A 16,287-nucleotide genomic window follows, 5' to 3' on the forward strand; every position below is an offset into this window, starting at 1 on the left:
GACTTGCATGTTTTGTTTTATTTTGCTTGGTAACTTACTTTGTTCTGTCTGTTATTACTTGAAACCACTTAAATCCTACTTTTTATACTTAATAAAATCACTTTTGTTTATTAGTAAACCCAGAGTAAGTGATTAATATCTGGGGGAGCAAACAGCTGTGCATATCTCTCTATCAGTGTTATAGAGGGCAGACAATTTATGAGTTTACTCTGTATAAGCTTTATACAGAGTATAAACTTTATACAGAGTAAAACGGATTTATTTGGGGTTTGGATGTCTGGGTGTTGGAGATAGGAAACCTGCTGAGCAGTTTTGTTAAAGTCTGCAGCTTTGGGGGCGTGGCTCAGACCCTGGGTCTGTGTTGTAGCAGAGTAGCATGTCTGGCTCAACAAGGCAGGGTTCTGGAGTCCCAAGCTGGCAGGGAAAACGGGCTCAGAGGTAGTTTCAGCATGTCAGGTGACAGTCCCAAGGGGGTCTCTGTGACTGACCAAGTACAGTCAGAAATAGATAGTTCACCCAGCTCTTGTTGTTGGATGCTGTTTTATTTATATTGGTGTTTTGTTACGTTGTCCATGGATGCTGAAAGGAATAACATGCGTAAAAAAACAGCACTGAACATACAAAGCAGGTAATTGCAAAGTAAACAGATCCTGGATTATGCACCACCCTTTAACCTAGACCTGTGACAAAGAACAAACAAACCAGTGTGTGTGTTTGAGAATTAGGGATTTGAAGGGCAAATAGAATCTCATGTCAGGAGAGCTTATGTAACCCACACACCTTCTGGGTGTGGTGTTCTGTCCCATCTAGTGGCATTGAGACCACTGAGAGAGAGTTAAATGAGTCTGCTCTACCGCCTTAACGAACAGGCAGTTGACTTTTAGCTCATGCAGTAGCGGCTCATGCACTAAGCTCCAGAGACCACAGGTTCGATCCTGCCTGCCGACGATGGGGGTCTGTCGGTGTTACACTTAGATGTTTAGATCCTTCATGTGTGCCCGTAACTTATTATGCTTTATTTAACACTTCCTTCTTCATAGTCAGCTGAGGTGGCCGCTCCATTCAGCCAGTCTGCATAAGCGGATCCATTTCCTGAGAAGGATTCTATCAGAGTAGAACTCACTGTCATTTTCAGCCTTGCTGGATAAGGATAGCTCCCTGAACACGTTTACTTTCTTTTTCTTGTACCAGTGTAGCTTCCTTGTTATATTACAATCATTATTTTGAAGGCCTTGTTCATTCTCACTCTTAAATGCTAAATGCAGAGAGCACAGTTTTTGTTAGACTTCTAAATAAATGTAAACATTCTAACATTATTTTCTTTACCTTCCAGTTGTCTCTTTAGTTATTTGTCTGCCCCCCCTCCCCCATTATTGCAGTATCTGCATACCATAATTTTTAATGTTTATCACATTAAAATAGCCATGTGAGGTAGGCCTGCGCTATGCCCTCCGTTTTACAGATGTATACAAGCAGTTAGTTTGCAACAAGCCAGGGAGCAAATCTCCCTTGCACTAGCTGTCTAGCTGGGCCCTGCTGCCACGCACAGAAAGATCCCTACGGCACGTTGATCTATCCCACTTTGGTTAAGTTCAATCGAAATGTTTCATTGTGACATTTTCAAAACGGTTCGTTTCTATGTCAACCTTGTTCCTTTTTTTGTTCCTAGAAGTAGCTTACCTTGTGAGCCAAAAAGCCATGTCAAACTGAAAAACGAATGTTTTGTTTAACCTGCAGCTCTGACCGCAGTTACCAAAGGCATCAGGTCTACAGCTGCCTGGGGGAGCCAGGGTGGGCAGAGCAGGGCAGGAAACTCATGCACAATTGGGCCCAAGCACCTGAGCCCCACCCCCTAAACCAGCTGTTTCAACAGCAGAGGGTGCTACAAGCTCTGCAGCCCAGGGCTCCTCCCCCACCCCATCCCAGCCGGGCCCCTTCTCTCTCCCTCTCCCCAGTCCCTGTTGCCGCTGGTCCTGCAGCACTGAGCTGAGAGATATAGCTTCTTTCCAGCCGACCCCATCCCGGCTGCCGCCACTGCTGAGCCCTACTTGGTCAGGGCAGGGCTGCTCCCTCCCCTCCTTCCCCCAGAGGAGACTCCTCCAGACCGGGGTGGAGAGGGGCTGGGGGGACACAGGTGGAGAAGGGGGCAGTGACTAGGGCAAAGGAGGAGGATGCCCAGCCGTGCGGGATGGGCGGGGGGGTGAGTTAAGGGGCGGCGGGAGCTCTCACATGTGTACTGACCACCCTCAGGAGTGTGGTGCTTGTCTGTAAATGCAGCAGTTGGCCGCTGGCAGAGGGGCATGGCCTGTGGTTGGAGGAGGTGGCAGCACAGGCCTCTTGTCCACCACTTTGTTACGCCTGGCCCCTGATGACTAGGGGAACTCAGCCCTCACTGCTGACCAAGTTTGCCCCCGGTCGCAGGGCTCCTAAGTAACCCCCGTCCCCCATGGGATCTGTGGCAATGGCCTTCGCCTCAGTTAGGGTTGCCATCTTTCTACTCGCACAAAACCAAACACCCTTGCCCCCACCGCCCCGCCCCGCCCCGCCCCTCCTCCAAGGCCCCTTCTCTGAGGCACAGCCCCCCACCCTCACTCACATTCATTTTCACCAGGCTGGCTCAGGGGGTTGGGGGGGCGGGGGCGGGGGGGGGGTGAGGCCTCCAGTTACGGGTGCGGACTCTGGGGTGGGGTCAGAAATGAGAAGTTCAGGGTACAGGAGGGGGCTCCGGGCTGAGGCAGTGGGTTGGGATGTGAGAGGGGGGTGAGGGCTCTGGCTGGGGTGTGGGCTCTGGGGTGCAGGAGGGGGCTCCAGGCTGGGGCTGAGGGGTTTGGAGTGTGGGAGGGGACTCTGGGCTGGGGCAGGGGGTTCAGGTGTGGGGGGGTGCTCCAGCTGGGGGTGCAGACTCTGGGCTGGGGCTGGGGACGAGGGGTTTGGGGCATAGGAGGGTGCTCTGGGCTGGGACTGACAGGTTTGGAGGGTGGGAGGAGGATCAGGGCTGGGGCAGGGGGTTGGGGCACGGGGCGGGGGTGAGGGCTCCAGCTGGGAGTGCAGGCTGTGGGGTGGGGCTGGGGATGAGGGGTTTGTGGTGTAGGAGGATGCTCCGGGCTGGGTCTGAGGGGTTCGGAGGGTGGGAGGGAGTCAGGGGTGCAGGGTCCAGGTGGTGCTTACCTCAGGGAGCTCCCGGAAGCAGAACCATGGCCAGGCAGCTTTGCACGCTGCCCAGCAGCGTATTATCGCCTAGGCTGACAAGGCCTAGGCCTAGGGCAGCAAATTTGCAGGGGCGGCAAATTTATAATAGCAGCATTTTTGTAATTGCGGCATCACTGATGCCACGATTTTACCAATCATAGCGCGTATTGAAACCACCAATGACGGCGCGACGCCATTTAGTAAACATACGAGAATCCTAAACGTTAATAATATGACTGGAAGGAAGAAATTAAGCGGTTCTCAATTTAAAAAAAAAGCTATACAAAAGAAAGAAAGGGAAAATGAAATGATAGCAAAAATGCGCAAAATAGATTCCTTTGTTGTACCAGTTAGTGCCGACAGTGAGACAGAAAAAATAGCTGAAAGTTGTAGTGAAGTAAAAAGTGAAAATATTGGTGTTGATATTGAAAATATTGATGTTTAATAAGTTCATATGGGGCTGGGGGCGGCAATTATTTCAGGGCCTAGGGGCAGCAAAATCATTAATCCGCCACTGTTGCTGCTCTGTCTGCAGCGCTGCCCCTGCAGCTCCCATTGGCTGCAGTTCCTGGCCAATGGGAGCTGCAGAGCCAGTGCTTGGATGAGGGTAGTGCACGGAGCCCCTTGGCTGCCCCTACACATAGGAGCCAGAGGGGGGACGTGCCGCTGCTTCCAGGAGCCACGCGGAACCATGGCAAGCAGGGAGCCTGCCTTAGCCCCACTGTGCTGCCGACTGGACTTTTTGACCGGGTGTTCCAGACACCTGGTAATCCTAGCCTCAGTCCCCCGCCATACCTGTGGCCATCCAAGGAACAGTTATCTCTTTAACATGGCACTTCTCCTCCCCCCCAGTTAGGGTTAGCATCAGGGGATGGTGAAGCCCTAGAGTCCAGGCATGCACACCGACAGCTCCATCCTGCTGTCTGGTGCACTCCTCACTGTCCACACAGCCCTATCCCCATTAAAGAGATTTCAGCTTTTCTGGCACTGGGGCAGGAGATCCTCAATGGAGCTCACTCCAATCTGTTAGTGCTCTCTACCATGCCCTGGTAGCACCCCCTCTGCATCCCAGCTTCACAAGATCTGCACTGAATATAGAATCTTTAAGCACAGCCCTTACTGGCAGCTGGGAGCCCGTTCCACTTCACTCTGGCTTGTGATTTGGTTAGGGTGACACCTTGCCAAGCACATACTGGGGACAGCTCTGCTGGCCTTTCGCTGCACATTAATGCTAGCAATTGTTCATTAATGCTAGCAATTGTTCATTGCCCCGCTCCCAAAAATAAAAGGAACTTGCTCCAAAGCACCCAAAGTGTTCACTTTGGAATGGTGATAAACGCAAATGAGGCCTGGCTCATTCAACCTCTTCCCCTGGATGCCAGCATTGGGGAGTAGAGAGCTGTAGCCTTCAGAGCCTTCACCGTGGATCAGATGTATCAATGTCCAGAACTACCCCGGCCAAAAGGGAGGAGGCAGACCCAGTCCTTTACCATAGACATGCATCTTTGTGAGCCCAGTACATGTCCCCTGGGGCTGACCGAGGAGGCCAGTGGAAGGTTCAGCTCGTGTCAGAGACAGCCCCTGTCTCTGGAGCAGGGCTGGCAGCCGCTTACACCTGTGCTCTCTGGTCTACACTCGGTGCTAGCTCTCATCTAACCCCTAAATGGCCAGGGTTCCCCTCACCTCAGGCAAGTCTACACTACAAAATTAAGTCACCCTAAGATAAATTGATGTACAGCCACCGTGGTAAATGAACCAGTTTTACATGTCTACGCTATGCTCCTTGTGTTGGCGGTGTGCGTCCTCAGCGGGAGCGCTTGCACCAATTTCACTGTCAGTGTGGGGCATTGTGGGGCGGCTTCTGAAAGGCAGCAACAGTCAATGTAAGTGATGCAACGTCTACACTGACACCACGGCGACCTAACTCCATCGACATACGACTCTCGCGGGAGTGGAGTTATTAAGTCGGTGTAGCTGGCGTGTGTCATTGGTGGGAGCAATATTGTAGTGTAGACGCCTACAGAGTTAGGTGAGTGTAAGCTGCCTTACGTCGGCCAAGCACTGTAGTGTAGACCAGGCCTCAGATACAGCTCTCCCCCAAGGCCCTGCCATGGTGTGTGGGCTCAGCCCCTCCCCAGGGCGGAGGGAGGGAGAGCTGGCTCTTGAATTAAGAGCTGCCTGTTGAATTAAGTCCTGCCAGAGACCCAGCGGCCCAGCCTGGCCCCTTTTCGAGTACGGTGTAAGACACAGCTGTTAGCCAAGCTTCTCCTCCATCTGCAGGCTTGGGCTCTCCTGGCACACAGAACGCTGACCCCCGTTCTTGGAGACAGGTATTAGCAAAAGCCCTCACCATCATTCCCCACTGGGGCAGCCCCATGTGGGGCAGCAGCGCTGGAGGCTGTGACATGGACAGTGGCAGGTGTTTCCAGCCCCACACATCCTTTCCCCCTGCACAGGGTGGGGGGAGTAAGAGGAGCATTTGCACAAGGGCAAGATAACCCAGCCTTCCTTCTTCACCATATTATTTCTGCCCTTCCCTGCAGGGCTGGGCTAGGCCATGCCGGGGTCCCCTGCCTATGCCAAATCGCAGCTGGCATTCGAGTGCTGACTCCCAAGCCCTATATTCTCAAGTATTGCTTCCCTGGTGTTTGGTCTCCGGTGCCAGGCTTCGTCCTGCACCCGCTGGATCTCGGTGATTCACTGCATTGGCCCCGTCCCCAGATCTCTGCTCAGCCCTCGAGTCTATCGCCTCTCCTCCAGGTGTGCACCGTGTTCCCCAGGTGGCGCTGCCCATGGAAAGCCTCCAGCCTTCCTTAGTGAGTCCTTTGCTTGCATCTCACCCCTGGGAAGCTTCACGTAGGGCCAGGGTCTTCCCTAGGGAGTTGCCAGCCAGGATCTTCTGCTGCTTCTTTTTTTGTGGTGGTGCCTGTCCAGCTTCTTTGTCCCCAGGCTGGTGCTTGCCCCCCTTGAGCCCGTGCCCAGCAAGGGGCGGAACAGCCCAGAATACTTTGTGCAGGCATCTAGGTTAAATGTCTCTAACACGTTTCCCTTACGGCCACACTCATCACCCCCCTGCCTTGCATACCTGCTCCATGCATGGGGTGTCTCTGGCCGTCCTCTCCTGCCCCATGCTCTGTCTGATTTCACTGCCCTCCTCACTCAGTGACACCAGCTGCCCTTTGAGCCCATCCCTCCAGAAAGGAGACCCACTGGCTGCTGGGGAAACAGCCCAATAGGGTTCCATCCCAGGAGTGGCAGATTGCACGTGGCTTTGGCGGCCATTCTACACCCCAGATGAGGTCTCAAGTTCCAGACTCCCCCTTCTCGGAGCCTGTTAGTGTCTAGGCACTGCTCCGTCCTGGGCGGTAGGTCCACGGTAGCTGAGGGCAACAAAACTCTGTGCTTGTCTCAGCCACATCACTCTGTTATCAGCATTAACTCACTCAGTCCCAAGCCACCACGTGGTGGAGCCCTAGAAACACACAGCCCAGCTCAGCCTCCTCCACATGCCAAACAGAGCCTCTGCAGTCATTCACTTCTCACAGCCTCTGCCAGTCCCCCAACTCTGACCTGACCCCGCCCTGTATCCTCTGTGCAAGGGGTACACTCTCCTGACAGGAGCTAGCATGAAGATGGCACAAATACCACCTCAAAGCTGACTTATCCAGGCACATGGGAGTAGGGTTGCCAACCCTCCCGGATTGGCCAGGAGTCTCCCAGAATCGCTCTCCCGGTGACTACTGAAACCAATCTGGGAGATTTTAATAGGCCACTAGAAGTCCCTACCTGCTCTGGCTCTGCATGGTTCCTGGAAGTGACCGGCATGTCCCCCTGGCTCCTAGGCACAGGGGTGACCAGGGGGTCTCTGTGCGCTGCCCCTGCCCCAAGCACCGACTCCGCAGCTCCCATTGGCTGAGACCCATGGCCAATGGGAGCTGCAGGCAGGCAGAAGCTTGAGGAGCCCTGAGCAGGGCTGGCTCCAGGGTTTTTGCCGCCCCAAGTGGCGGGAAGAAAGAAAGAAAGAAAAAAAAAAAGCCACGATCGCGATCGGCTTCATTCTTCGGCGGCAATTCGGCGGCAGGTCCTTCCTCCGAGAGGGACTGAGGGACCCGCCGCCGAATTGCCGCAGAAGAGCCAGACGTGCCACCCCTTCCCCATTGGCCACCCTAGGCACCTGCTTGCTGCGCTGGTGCCTGGAGCCGGCCCTGCCCCATAGCCTAGGAGCCAGACATGTGGTCGCTTCTGGGAGCTGCCCGCGGTAAGCACAACCTGGCCGAAGCCTGCACTCCTGCTACATATAAGGGGGGGGAGGGATAGCTCAGTGGTTTGAGCACTATCTGGTGCAGCAGAGCACAGCCTACAGCAGCAAGGTTGGAGGTAATCTGGCAAGTTCCCCCTCAGCTGAGGGTCACTGTCTAGTTCAGGGTCTCTGATAAAGCCTCATCTTTCCCCAGCACTGTCCCAACCACCCTTTTTTCTCCACAGAAGAAACAACTACTATCGTTGCGTGAAAGGATAGCCCAGTGGTTAGGACAATGGGTTAGGTCTCAAGAGACCTGTGTTCAGCTTCTTGCTCCACCACTGACTTCCTGTGTGACCTTGGACAAGTCACTTAGCCTGGTTGTGCCTCAGTTTCTCCATCTGTAAAATGAGGCTAATAGAACTGCCCTTCAGGTTCTCAGATACTAGGGTAATGGGGGGGGGGGAGGGCATTCAAGCCCCACAGAGAGGTGATATTTATGTGGCTAGCTTTATTTAACACACCTGGCCATGCCTGCAGATGGCCACAGCTCCCACAACTGGCCAGCTTCTCAGGTGCTCAGCTCCTATTCAGACACCTATAAGGGGCAGATTTTCAGGGCTTCCGCACAGGTTGGGTGCATACCAGCTTTGGCAGCGTACCTGTGCCATCTAGTGACAAAGCAAAATACAGCACTACTGCGTGGGCGGGAGGAGGGGGAGTGAAGGGATTACAGAGCAGGGAGTGAGGGAAAAAGAAAGAGGGATGACTGCAAAGGTTAGAAGGGGCGAGAGTGAGCCAAAAGGGAGGTGAGGGTAATGTTAATACAAAGGCAATACTAGACCACCCAGACTGATAGATTCCACTTGCCTTTCTCAGCTGTGACATAATTGTCCCTTTCTATTGTACATGTCTGAGTCCAGTTCCAAAACATCAGTCCTGCCACCAACGTGGGTGTTTGCCAGAAGGCTGCTATAAAGAATGCACTGTATTATGACTGCCGACTGCCTCGTTAAAGAAAGTGTTGCCTTGGGGCGGGAAGTGAGACAGGTATCAGCTAGGCAGCGGCTCCCTTGGTCTTGAGGTGCCTAACGCCACACTACAGCAGCTGCTTGGGGTAATGCAGGGAGATGCGTGCCCCTGATGGACTCACCAACACCACTTGCCAGAGACCCAGCGTATTCCATGGCGGGCTCCCCGCCAGCTCCAGGCCAAGCCTGACCTTCAGTAGTTTGTGAGCTCTCAGCAAATCCCAGCTCAAGCTGGTCTGGCTGCCAGCACAAATCACAAGGCCTGAGACCAGCAATTTAGGACCTTGATTCGACAGCACCAGTCCTTCTGATCTCTCCCAGCCTTGCTGTTTGATATAATTCTCCAACAGCCCAGCCAGTCCCGGCACAAGCCGCCTGAGATTTGTTCCTTTGCAAATTTCCAAAAGCTAAGGAGGGCAATAGAGAGATCTGACAATAAAGCAGCAGTCACACCTTTAAATGCCCCCTGGTGCTTTGGGAGCAGGGTACCAAGACGGTGATTCCTACAGCACCCAGCTGGGTGGAGGCTGGAGAAAATGGAGGGGGGGGAACAGTGGGGAGCTTTGGGATGAAGGTGGATGGTGTTGTGAAAGGAAATGAACATTAATGCAAGCCCTGCTAACCCAGCATGGCTCTTTGCCCCCATTAGTGGCTAAACCATGTAGAGAGATTTATGAACCTGCTACTGCCTCTGAGCTAACAGAGTTCAATCAGTGGCAGCTCATGCTTTTAGAGCCCACAGTCCAAGGTTCGATCCCCACTGGTGACCAGAATAAGGGCATTATTGTGAACCAGCTCATTCAGCATATGTCTGCGTAGCGCTGATGCCTCTGGGTGAGTTGTTGGCACAGGGTTTGAACCTGGGACCTCTGGATCTTAATATATGAGCCTCTACTGCCTGAGCTAAAAGAGCCCCCTCACTTACCCAAACCAGGAGCAGGCTCATTGGCTTCTAGCTGGCCTAGCCACAACTAGAGGTGGGTTGACTACCACCCGAAGCAGGTATTGCTTACACCTCTTCGTGTATTATCATCGTGCCTGCCTGCTTTTTCACCACCCTCCATTCCAAAATAAATCTAAGGGTGAAGTGCATGACTCTGCTTCCATCACTGTCCCCAGTACCAAGCCCCAAGTCTCACTGACTTCCCAAGGCTGGAAATCGATCCCCTCTAGGCATCTCAAGTCATGGTTCTCAGGATCAGTGGCCATTTTTGAAAGCGTTGGCTCAAGGTCAGATGGTCCATAGCACTGTTGGGAATGAAACCCAGGTCTCCTTGTTACTCAGCTGTGCCTTAATCAGAAGGCCATGGTTCCTAGGACATGTGGGACCAGGCTTTCCAGAGAGCTCAGTGCCAAGCTGTCAAGTGCTGAGCACAGATCAGTGGGCCCAAATTTTCAGAAGAGCTGAGCTCCCTCTAGGCACCTAAACAGGGGCCAGATTTTCCAAAGAGCCCAGCAATCAATGTGCAGAAAATCTGGCCCTGTGAGGGGGTACTTGAAAGTCTGGCCCCTGCAGCCTGTTCTTGACTGGGGGGCGGGAAGAAGCTCTGACCCCAAGCTGGAGAATGTGGGGAAGCAGAGACTGGGAAGTGCACAAGTATAGACTAGCCCTTCGCTGAAGTCTCCTACGGAACCTCTGCCCTAGCCTGAAAGTTGTGGTGCCAAAAGAAACTGCTCCCACCTCTCCATGCCCAGCAGGCCCGTGCTGCGCATACTCAGATCTCAATGAGAACTCTCCCAATGAGCTTCCTTTGGGTTAATTCTGTCCCTTCTTACACAGAACTGTCTGCCCAGGAAATGAAACACCCCAGGTTGTAGCCCTAAGGATTAATCAGCTTGCTTGCATAGATATATCTTTTCTTATAAACTTGAGTATTTGATGTAATAGATTTATAGATTTATATTAAAAATAAGTTTGGCTGTAATGCAAGAGACCTACAGGCCAAAACCCTGTATGTTAAGCTAAGGCAAAGTTAGCATATCTATATTGGGACCCTTTACCCAGAAAAGTAAATATGACCTATATATGTTACCCAAATAGATAAAACACCCACGCAGATGTCTAGAGACCTTTACCTAAACCAATAGACAATGAAGGATGGCAAAGGGGATTTTTCAAAGTTGTACCCACAGACTTAACAAGTACACCACAAGTGCGCACATACCTGTCATCCATAGGCACATTCATACTAGCCTATGGGGTAAGTGTACCCTAATATTTCTGTGGGGGAAGGATGAAATTTGAGCATAAGAGGAAGGATTTCCGATCAATGCCCTATAAAAAGGCGATTCATCTCGCCATTTAGATGCAATGCAATCTATCCACCTATCTACTGTTCATTGTCTCCATCTTCAACAACGTATCGATGCTACCCATCCACGACGGCTATTAACTATTAATAGGCCGTACTTTGTTTCTTTTCAAACTTTAAGTTTTAAGGGGACTAGGCTAAGCTTGGTTTCCCTACACTTTATTTGAGTTTAAGGTTTATTGAGTTAAGTTAGAGAGTAAACAGCTTTAACAGCTCTTTGCATTAGCTTCCTCTGCCAGAGGTGTGAAACCGGAACCGCCAGAGGCAGGGTCCTGTATCTTCCAATGCCAGGTTATCAAAACAGGGTGTGAGTATTAACCAACGTTTGCAGCACATAATATTGTATTATCATATGTATCTCTTGAATAACTGTGATACAACTGTAACTCTGTAATTCTAACTGTTTTACCATTTGCTTACTATTTCATTGAATTTAATAAAAAGTCTTTATCATGATATCTGTCTCAGTGTGCGCTTCCTGTCATACCCCCGAAGGTCCTTTTATAAACTCTGTGAAGCCTGATTCAGGACAAACTTTATCTTCTGATCAAACAAATTGGCAAGCCTAAACCCATACTAATTAACATCCATAATAATTATCATTAATATTATTAATTAATTAAAAAATCAATAAAATTAAATTAAGTTGATAAATTAAATCAACACTACTAACACACCCCAAAACAGGCTACAAAGTGGGCCTGATCCTGTGAGGTGACCTCCCAGGATCTGAGCCCGTCAGCACAACAAGCAGAGCCCAGGGGAAAGGAAAGGAGATCTCCCACAGGGCATTCAATAAAGCATTCAATAAAGCACCCGAGAGTAGTAAATGTGGGTTTTATTTAAAAACGTGACATTGCACAGTAAACTACTAGCAGTAACTTCATACAGTTCATCTACCTGTGTCCACGCTGGCCTGCGTGTGAGGGGGAGGGGAAAAGATCTCTGAGCAGAGACTACATTTCTTTGATGCTAATGCCATAACTGGCCCCCACTCCCTCCTCTGGTCCCCCCGCCAGGCCAGGTATAGCATACATGGCATGGGATAGAATACATTGGACTGAAGCAAGCTCTTTCACAGACACAGTGGGTGGACAGGAATTTCTGGAGCGGTGGGACAGGGCTCTCGATCCTTGTCCCCCTTCCCCAGCCTATACACACGGCTTTCGCAGCTGTAACAGCTTTACCCCAAGTAGAATTTTTCCTGCATGTTCAAAGTCTTCCAAGAGGATAGATGCTCTTGGGGCAGTCCAGGGGCTCCTCCCCACAGGCCAGACCCCTCTGCTATTTCTCCTTTGGAAAACAAAAAGAACATCCCCTTTTCTTTGGGGATCTGTGACGCTCAGCCGGAGAACACCTTGCTCTCAGATCCCAAATGGGTTCTCAGCCACCGGCTCTTCTTTTTCAAGTGTCCTGGGAAATCCACACTGGCACCCCTTGGGGGCACTTTGCTTTGTAACACTGAGTGGCCATTTATGGTAAACGGTTGGCCCCCGAAAGCCCAGTTTGTTCTCCATTCCCCTCCTCGGAAGTGCAAAGTTGTCTGGCCATGGTCTGCATAGCTGGGTTTCAGAGCAATTTGCACAGTGGAGCTCAGAGCTCAGCCGCTAATATGGAGTTGTTTTCTTACAAAATACAACTAAAAGACTAAGTACTGGTAGTAAATATGGACAGGCTAGGAAAGGTGCGCTTGTGGGTCCGTTTGCAGGGCATGGCTAGACCAGGCCAGCTGCCTTCTCTTGCACATTGTATTCCTTGTTCTTCTTCACCCGCCAGTTGATGATGACTAGCAGCAGAATGCCAAGGAGTTTATACCCTATCTGGAGGCCTATGTATCTGGCAAGAGAAAGAAATAGAGAAAAAGAGCAGTGTGAAACTGCCAGGAACAAACTCCGATCTGATGGGGCCGGTCCCTGTGCTCGCTAAGATGGCCCTGCTGCTCCCTTGGAATGAGCCCCGAGCTCTGCTGAACCTTTGGAGTCTGCAAGCTGACCGAGGAGAGGCAGTGCAGTGCCATAGCTAGGGCGCTGGCTTCCTGGCTCTGCCACTGAGTGCTGTGACCTCGGGCAACTCCTGGCCCCCCTGTTTGCCTCTCCCAACATTTGTGTGTTTAGCCTGGGAGCTCTTCAGTGCAGGGACTTTCTCCTGCATGGCCAGCACCTACCACAATTCTGCCCCTATCTTGACGGTGGGTTTTCAGACCTCCTGGGACACCAATAACACCACTAACTGTTCAGCTCTGATAGTTAGTTGTGCTGCACGGGGGGCTCTGCGATGAGACTGGCGCTCTGTGGGTGAGAGAGGGGCCATCCTAACTCGGAGCCCTCTCCTAGCTACACTTTAACCTATCCTAAAAGAAAATCCCTCCAGCTAAAATATAACCCAGGCAGGAGACAGGTTACTTGCCTCACATCTAGCAACCCAGCAAGGGAGGAACATCTCTACACTGCTGAGGGGTAGGGTCTTTGGCTTATCCCACTATTTACAGTAGCGGCAGTGCTCAGACCATGCTCACACATGCCCTTCCTCTCCCATAGTCTCCTCTCAATCCCCTCCTTTGGTCTGGTTTGCCTGCCCCCAAGTCCCTGGACTATCTTGAGCATGCAGCCAGTTGCCAGATCGCCCCCCCTGATGTCTTTCTCAATCCTCTAAGCCAACTGAAAAGAGAAAAACTCTCAGGAACCCCCTTCCCAATGCCGCCTTCTGCCACCGCTTGGCTGTCAAAATGGACCCCCCAGGGCCTGGTGCTCTGAAGGCAGTGGGAGAGTATGGCTCCCTGAGAACCACTGGCCTGACCCATTCCGAGCCGGGGATGGGCTTGTCCCCAGGAGAGCTAGCTCTGAGTACCTGCTACGAAGGAAGTCGTTGTTGTAGTAGGCGCAGAATCCTCGCTTGCTGCATTGCTTATTCCAGTGGAGGCAGGAGGAGTCAATGATGACACCAAAGAGAGCTGGAGCAGGCAACCAGGCTGCCATGGCCAGGGGGAGAAGGGGAAGAAAGCATGTGAGACCAGTGTCACACTCCTTGCCCCGCAATATAGACACAGCTGCCTGTTTAAATTCCCTCCCCTGTTTGCATGGAGGGTGTTTCCAGCCAGCCCTCAAACCCAGCCTGGCATCCTGCTCCCCCTGGGGGCAGGCCTGATACTTTGCATCTGCTTTACCCCATCTGGAGCACCCTTTCCATTATAAGCCAACCCAGCTGCTTGGGCGCCATGCCAGGACTCTCCCATCGTGCCTATGCTTTGTCTGGTCCCTGTAGCCGGAACTCAGTCAGTGGCTTACTGTGGCTGTATGCAAGACATGCGTTGCAGGCGCCAGGACTGGCTGTGTCCATGGGGCGATTCTGCCCGACCCCTGGATGCGCAAACAAAATAGCATCCTGTGCACAATGTGACCTTGCGCTCCCCGTGCATGCCAGGTCATGCCACAGGGAGGACGCCATTTTGCATGCAAGTGTACAATTGCACGCCTGACTAAAAACATCCCAGCACGCACTGGCCTCAGTCCCAGTCACTCTCTCTTCAGAGCTCAACTTGAAACCTTCCTCTTCACTTTAACCTGTCACTGAAATTGACCCCTCCATTTTTGCTTTCCCCCAGCCTTCTGTCAGTGGCTACCTACTTCGCACCACTAATGGGGCCTTGAAACGGGCGTCAGTTACACTTACACTCCCTTTACAGCTGCTTGACGTTGGTGGGAGAGATCCTCAGCTGAAGTCAAGGGAGGTCTGATGATTTCCACCAGCTGAAGATCTGCCCCCCACAGCAATGTAAAGCAGGGTCAGTGTAAAAGAGAATTGGGCTCTACATTCCTTTCCTGGCTGCATGATAGCGGCTGCACCTTTTTATGAGGGATGCTATATAAAAACACAGTTCTGTCACGGGCCAGATCCTGAGCTGATGTAAATTGGCGGAACTCTGCTGAAGTCAATGGAGCCCGGCTGATTTACACCAGCCCAGAATCTGACCCAGAATGTTTGCTCCAAGTGTTGAGGGAACTTTAATGTCCGAAGTTGTCAGGACATCAGCTTGTGGCCCATCCTGCCTTTCCTGGTCTCTACAGCTGCCCCTCTGTACTTTACAATGTGAAGATTGGAGAACTGGCAAAAATGCCAACATTCCTGACATGAGAAATGATCTAAGTGTTGTCTGATGGAGGGTTTCAACGGAAGCAGACTGTGCACTATCTGCTGGGACAGCTGAATGGGGGGTCGCAGAAACCATCAGTGGAGTGTCAATACTTTTCCACCACCCAGAGAAGTTTACCTCTTTGGAATTAAAAAAAATGTTACTGCTTCATAAAAACAAAGAAATAAACGAGACACAGACCGAAAGGTAAGTTAGGGCTTGTCTACACAGACACTCAGTTCCTGAGTGTAAATCTACCTCGCACTAGCCTGTTGCACACTAACTATCCAAGTGGACCCTGCTGCCATGTGTTAAACGTTCCCTAGTGTGCTCTGATCTACATCTGTTTCAAGTGGGGTAGCTCAAAGTGCGCTAGGGAACTCTTAGTGCACAGCAGCGGTGCACACAGCAAACAGCAGGCTAGCTGGGCTAGATGTAGACCCTGGCTTGCTGCAAACTAAGTGTTCACCCAAACAAGCACTTAGACAGTCAAAAGCAATCCAATCCAAAAGGGAAGTGGAAAGAGCTAATGTGAGGTTCTGATGAACCCTGCTGTCCTCTCTCCAGTCTCCAGCTCAGACCTGTGCTATGACATTATATGATTCACATAGAATCATAGAATATCAGGGTTGGAAGGGACCTCAGGAGGTCATCTAGTCCAACCCCCTGCTCAAAGCAGGACTAATCCCCAACTAAATCACCCCAGCCAGGGCTTAGTCAAGCCTGCTTCTTTCCTCCCAGTTTGTGCAATAATTGGTGGCTTGTACAGGGAGCTCGAGTCAGACAGACACTCACCTAACAGTCTCATCAGTAAGAATTGGACTCCAATAGCAAATGACTTTTCATCCTGGTTCACCAACCTGTAGGGGAGAAGTTAGAGAAGATCAGATCCAAAAGCTGGACTCGTCATTTTTGATGTATTGCCCTGTGCAGATAATGAACAGGTTGGAATCTGCATTCCGGTGGCTTGGGGCTCACCACATCTCATGGGATGTGCAAGGCTTAAAGATACAGTCAAGCCAGATTTCTCTTGATATGAAAGATGTGGGGGAAAGGGATGTTTAAATAATTCCTGAGGGAATGGGCCAGATTCAGAGGGGACGTCACTGGTGATTGGAGCTGGCTGGAAAATGGTAAGTATTTTCTGTGAAAAAAATCAAAAGAAAAGAGAAATATTTCCTAAATATTTTGCAGAATTTTTCCATGAAAAACTGAAAACGAAGGGCTGAGAGAGGATCTGATTGCTGTCTATAAATTCATTAGTGGGTAAACACCTGGGAGGGAGAAGAGTTATTTAATCTAACAGACAATATTGGCACAAGAACAAATGGGTATGAAGTGGCCGTGAGTACATTTAGGCTGGAAATGAGAAAGTTTCTAACCATC

The 16,287-nt window shown here is 51.2% G+C and overlaps 1 protein-coding gene across 1 annotated transcript in view; it reads right to left on the minus strand.

Annotated features, from left to right (window-relative positions):
- Positions 1–12,487: 12,487 nt before the first annotated feature.
- Positions 12,488–16,287, minus strand: part of SLCO2A1 (solute carrier organic anion transporter family member 2A1) — a 91,141-nt gene continuing 87,341 nt past the window's right edge. The window contains exons 12-14 of the mRNA XM_065411033.1: positions 15,697–15,761; positions 13,620–13,740; positions 12,488–12,608 (exon numbers count right to left, since the gene is read on the minus strand). Of these exons, the coding sequence (XP_065267105.1) occupies positions 12,488–12,608; positions 13,620–13,740; positions 15,697–15,761 (307 nt within the window). The remainder of the gene's footprint in view (positions 12,609–13,619; positions 13,741–15,696; positions 15,762–16,287) is intronic.

This window comes from Emys orbicularis, chromosome 9 (genome assembly GCF_028017835.1).
Source record: "Emys orbicularis isolate rEmyOrb1 chromosome 9, rEmyOrb1.hap1, whole genome shotgun sequence".
NCBI classification, from domain to species: Eukaryota; Metazoa; Chordata; order Testudines; family Emydidae; genus Emys; species Emys orbicularis.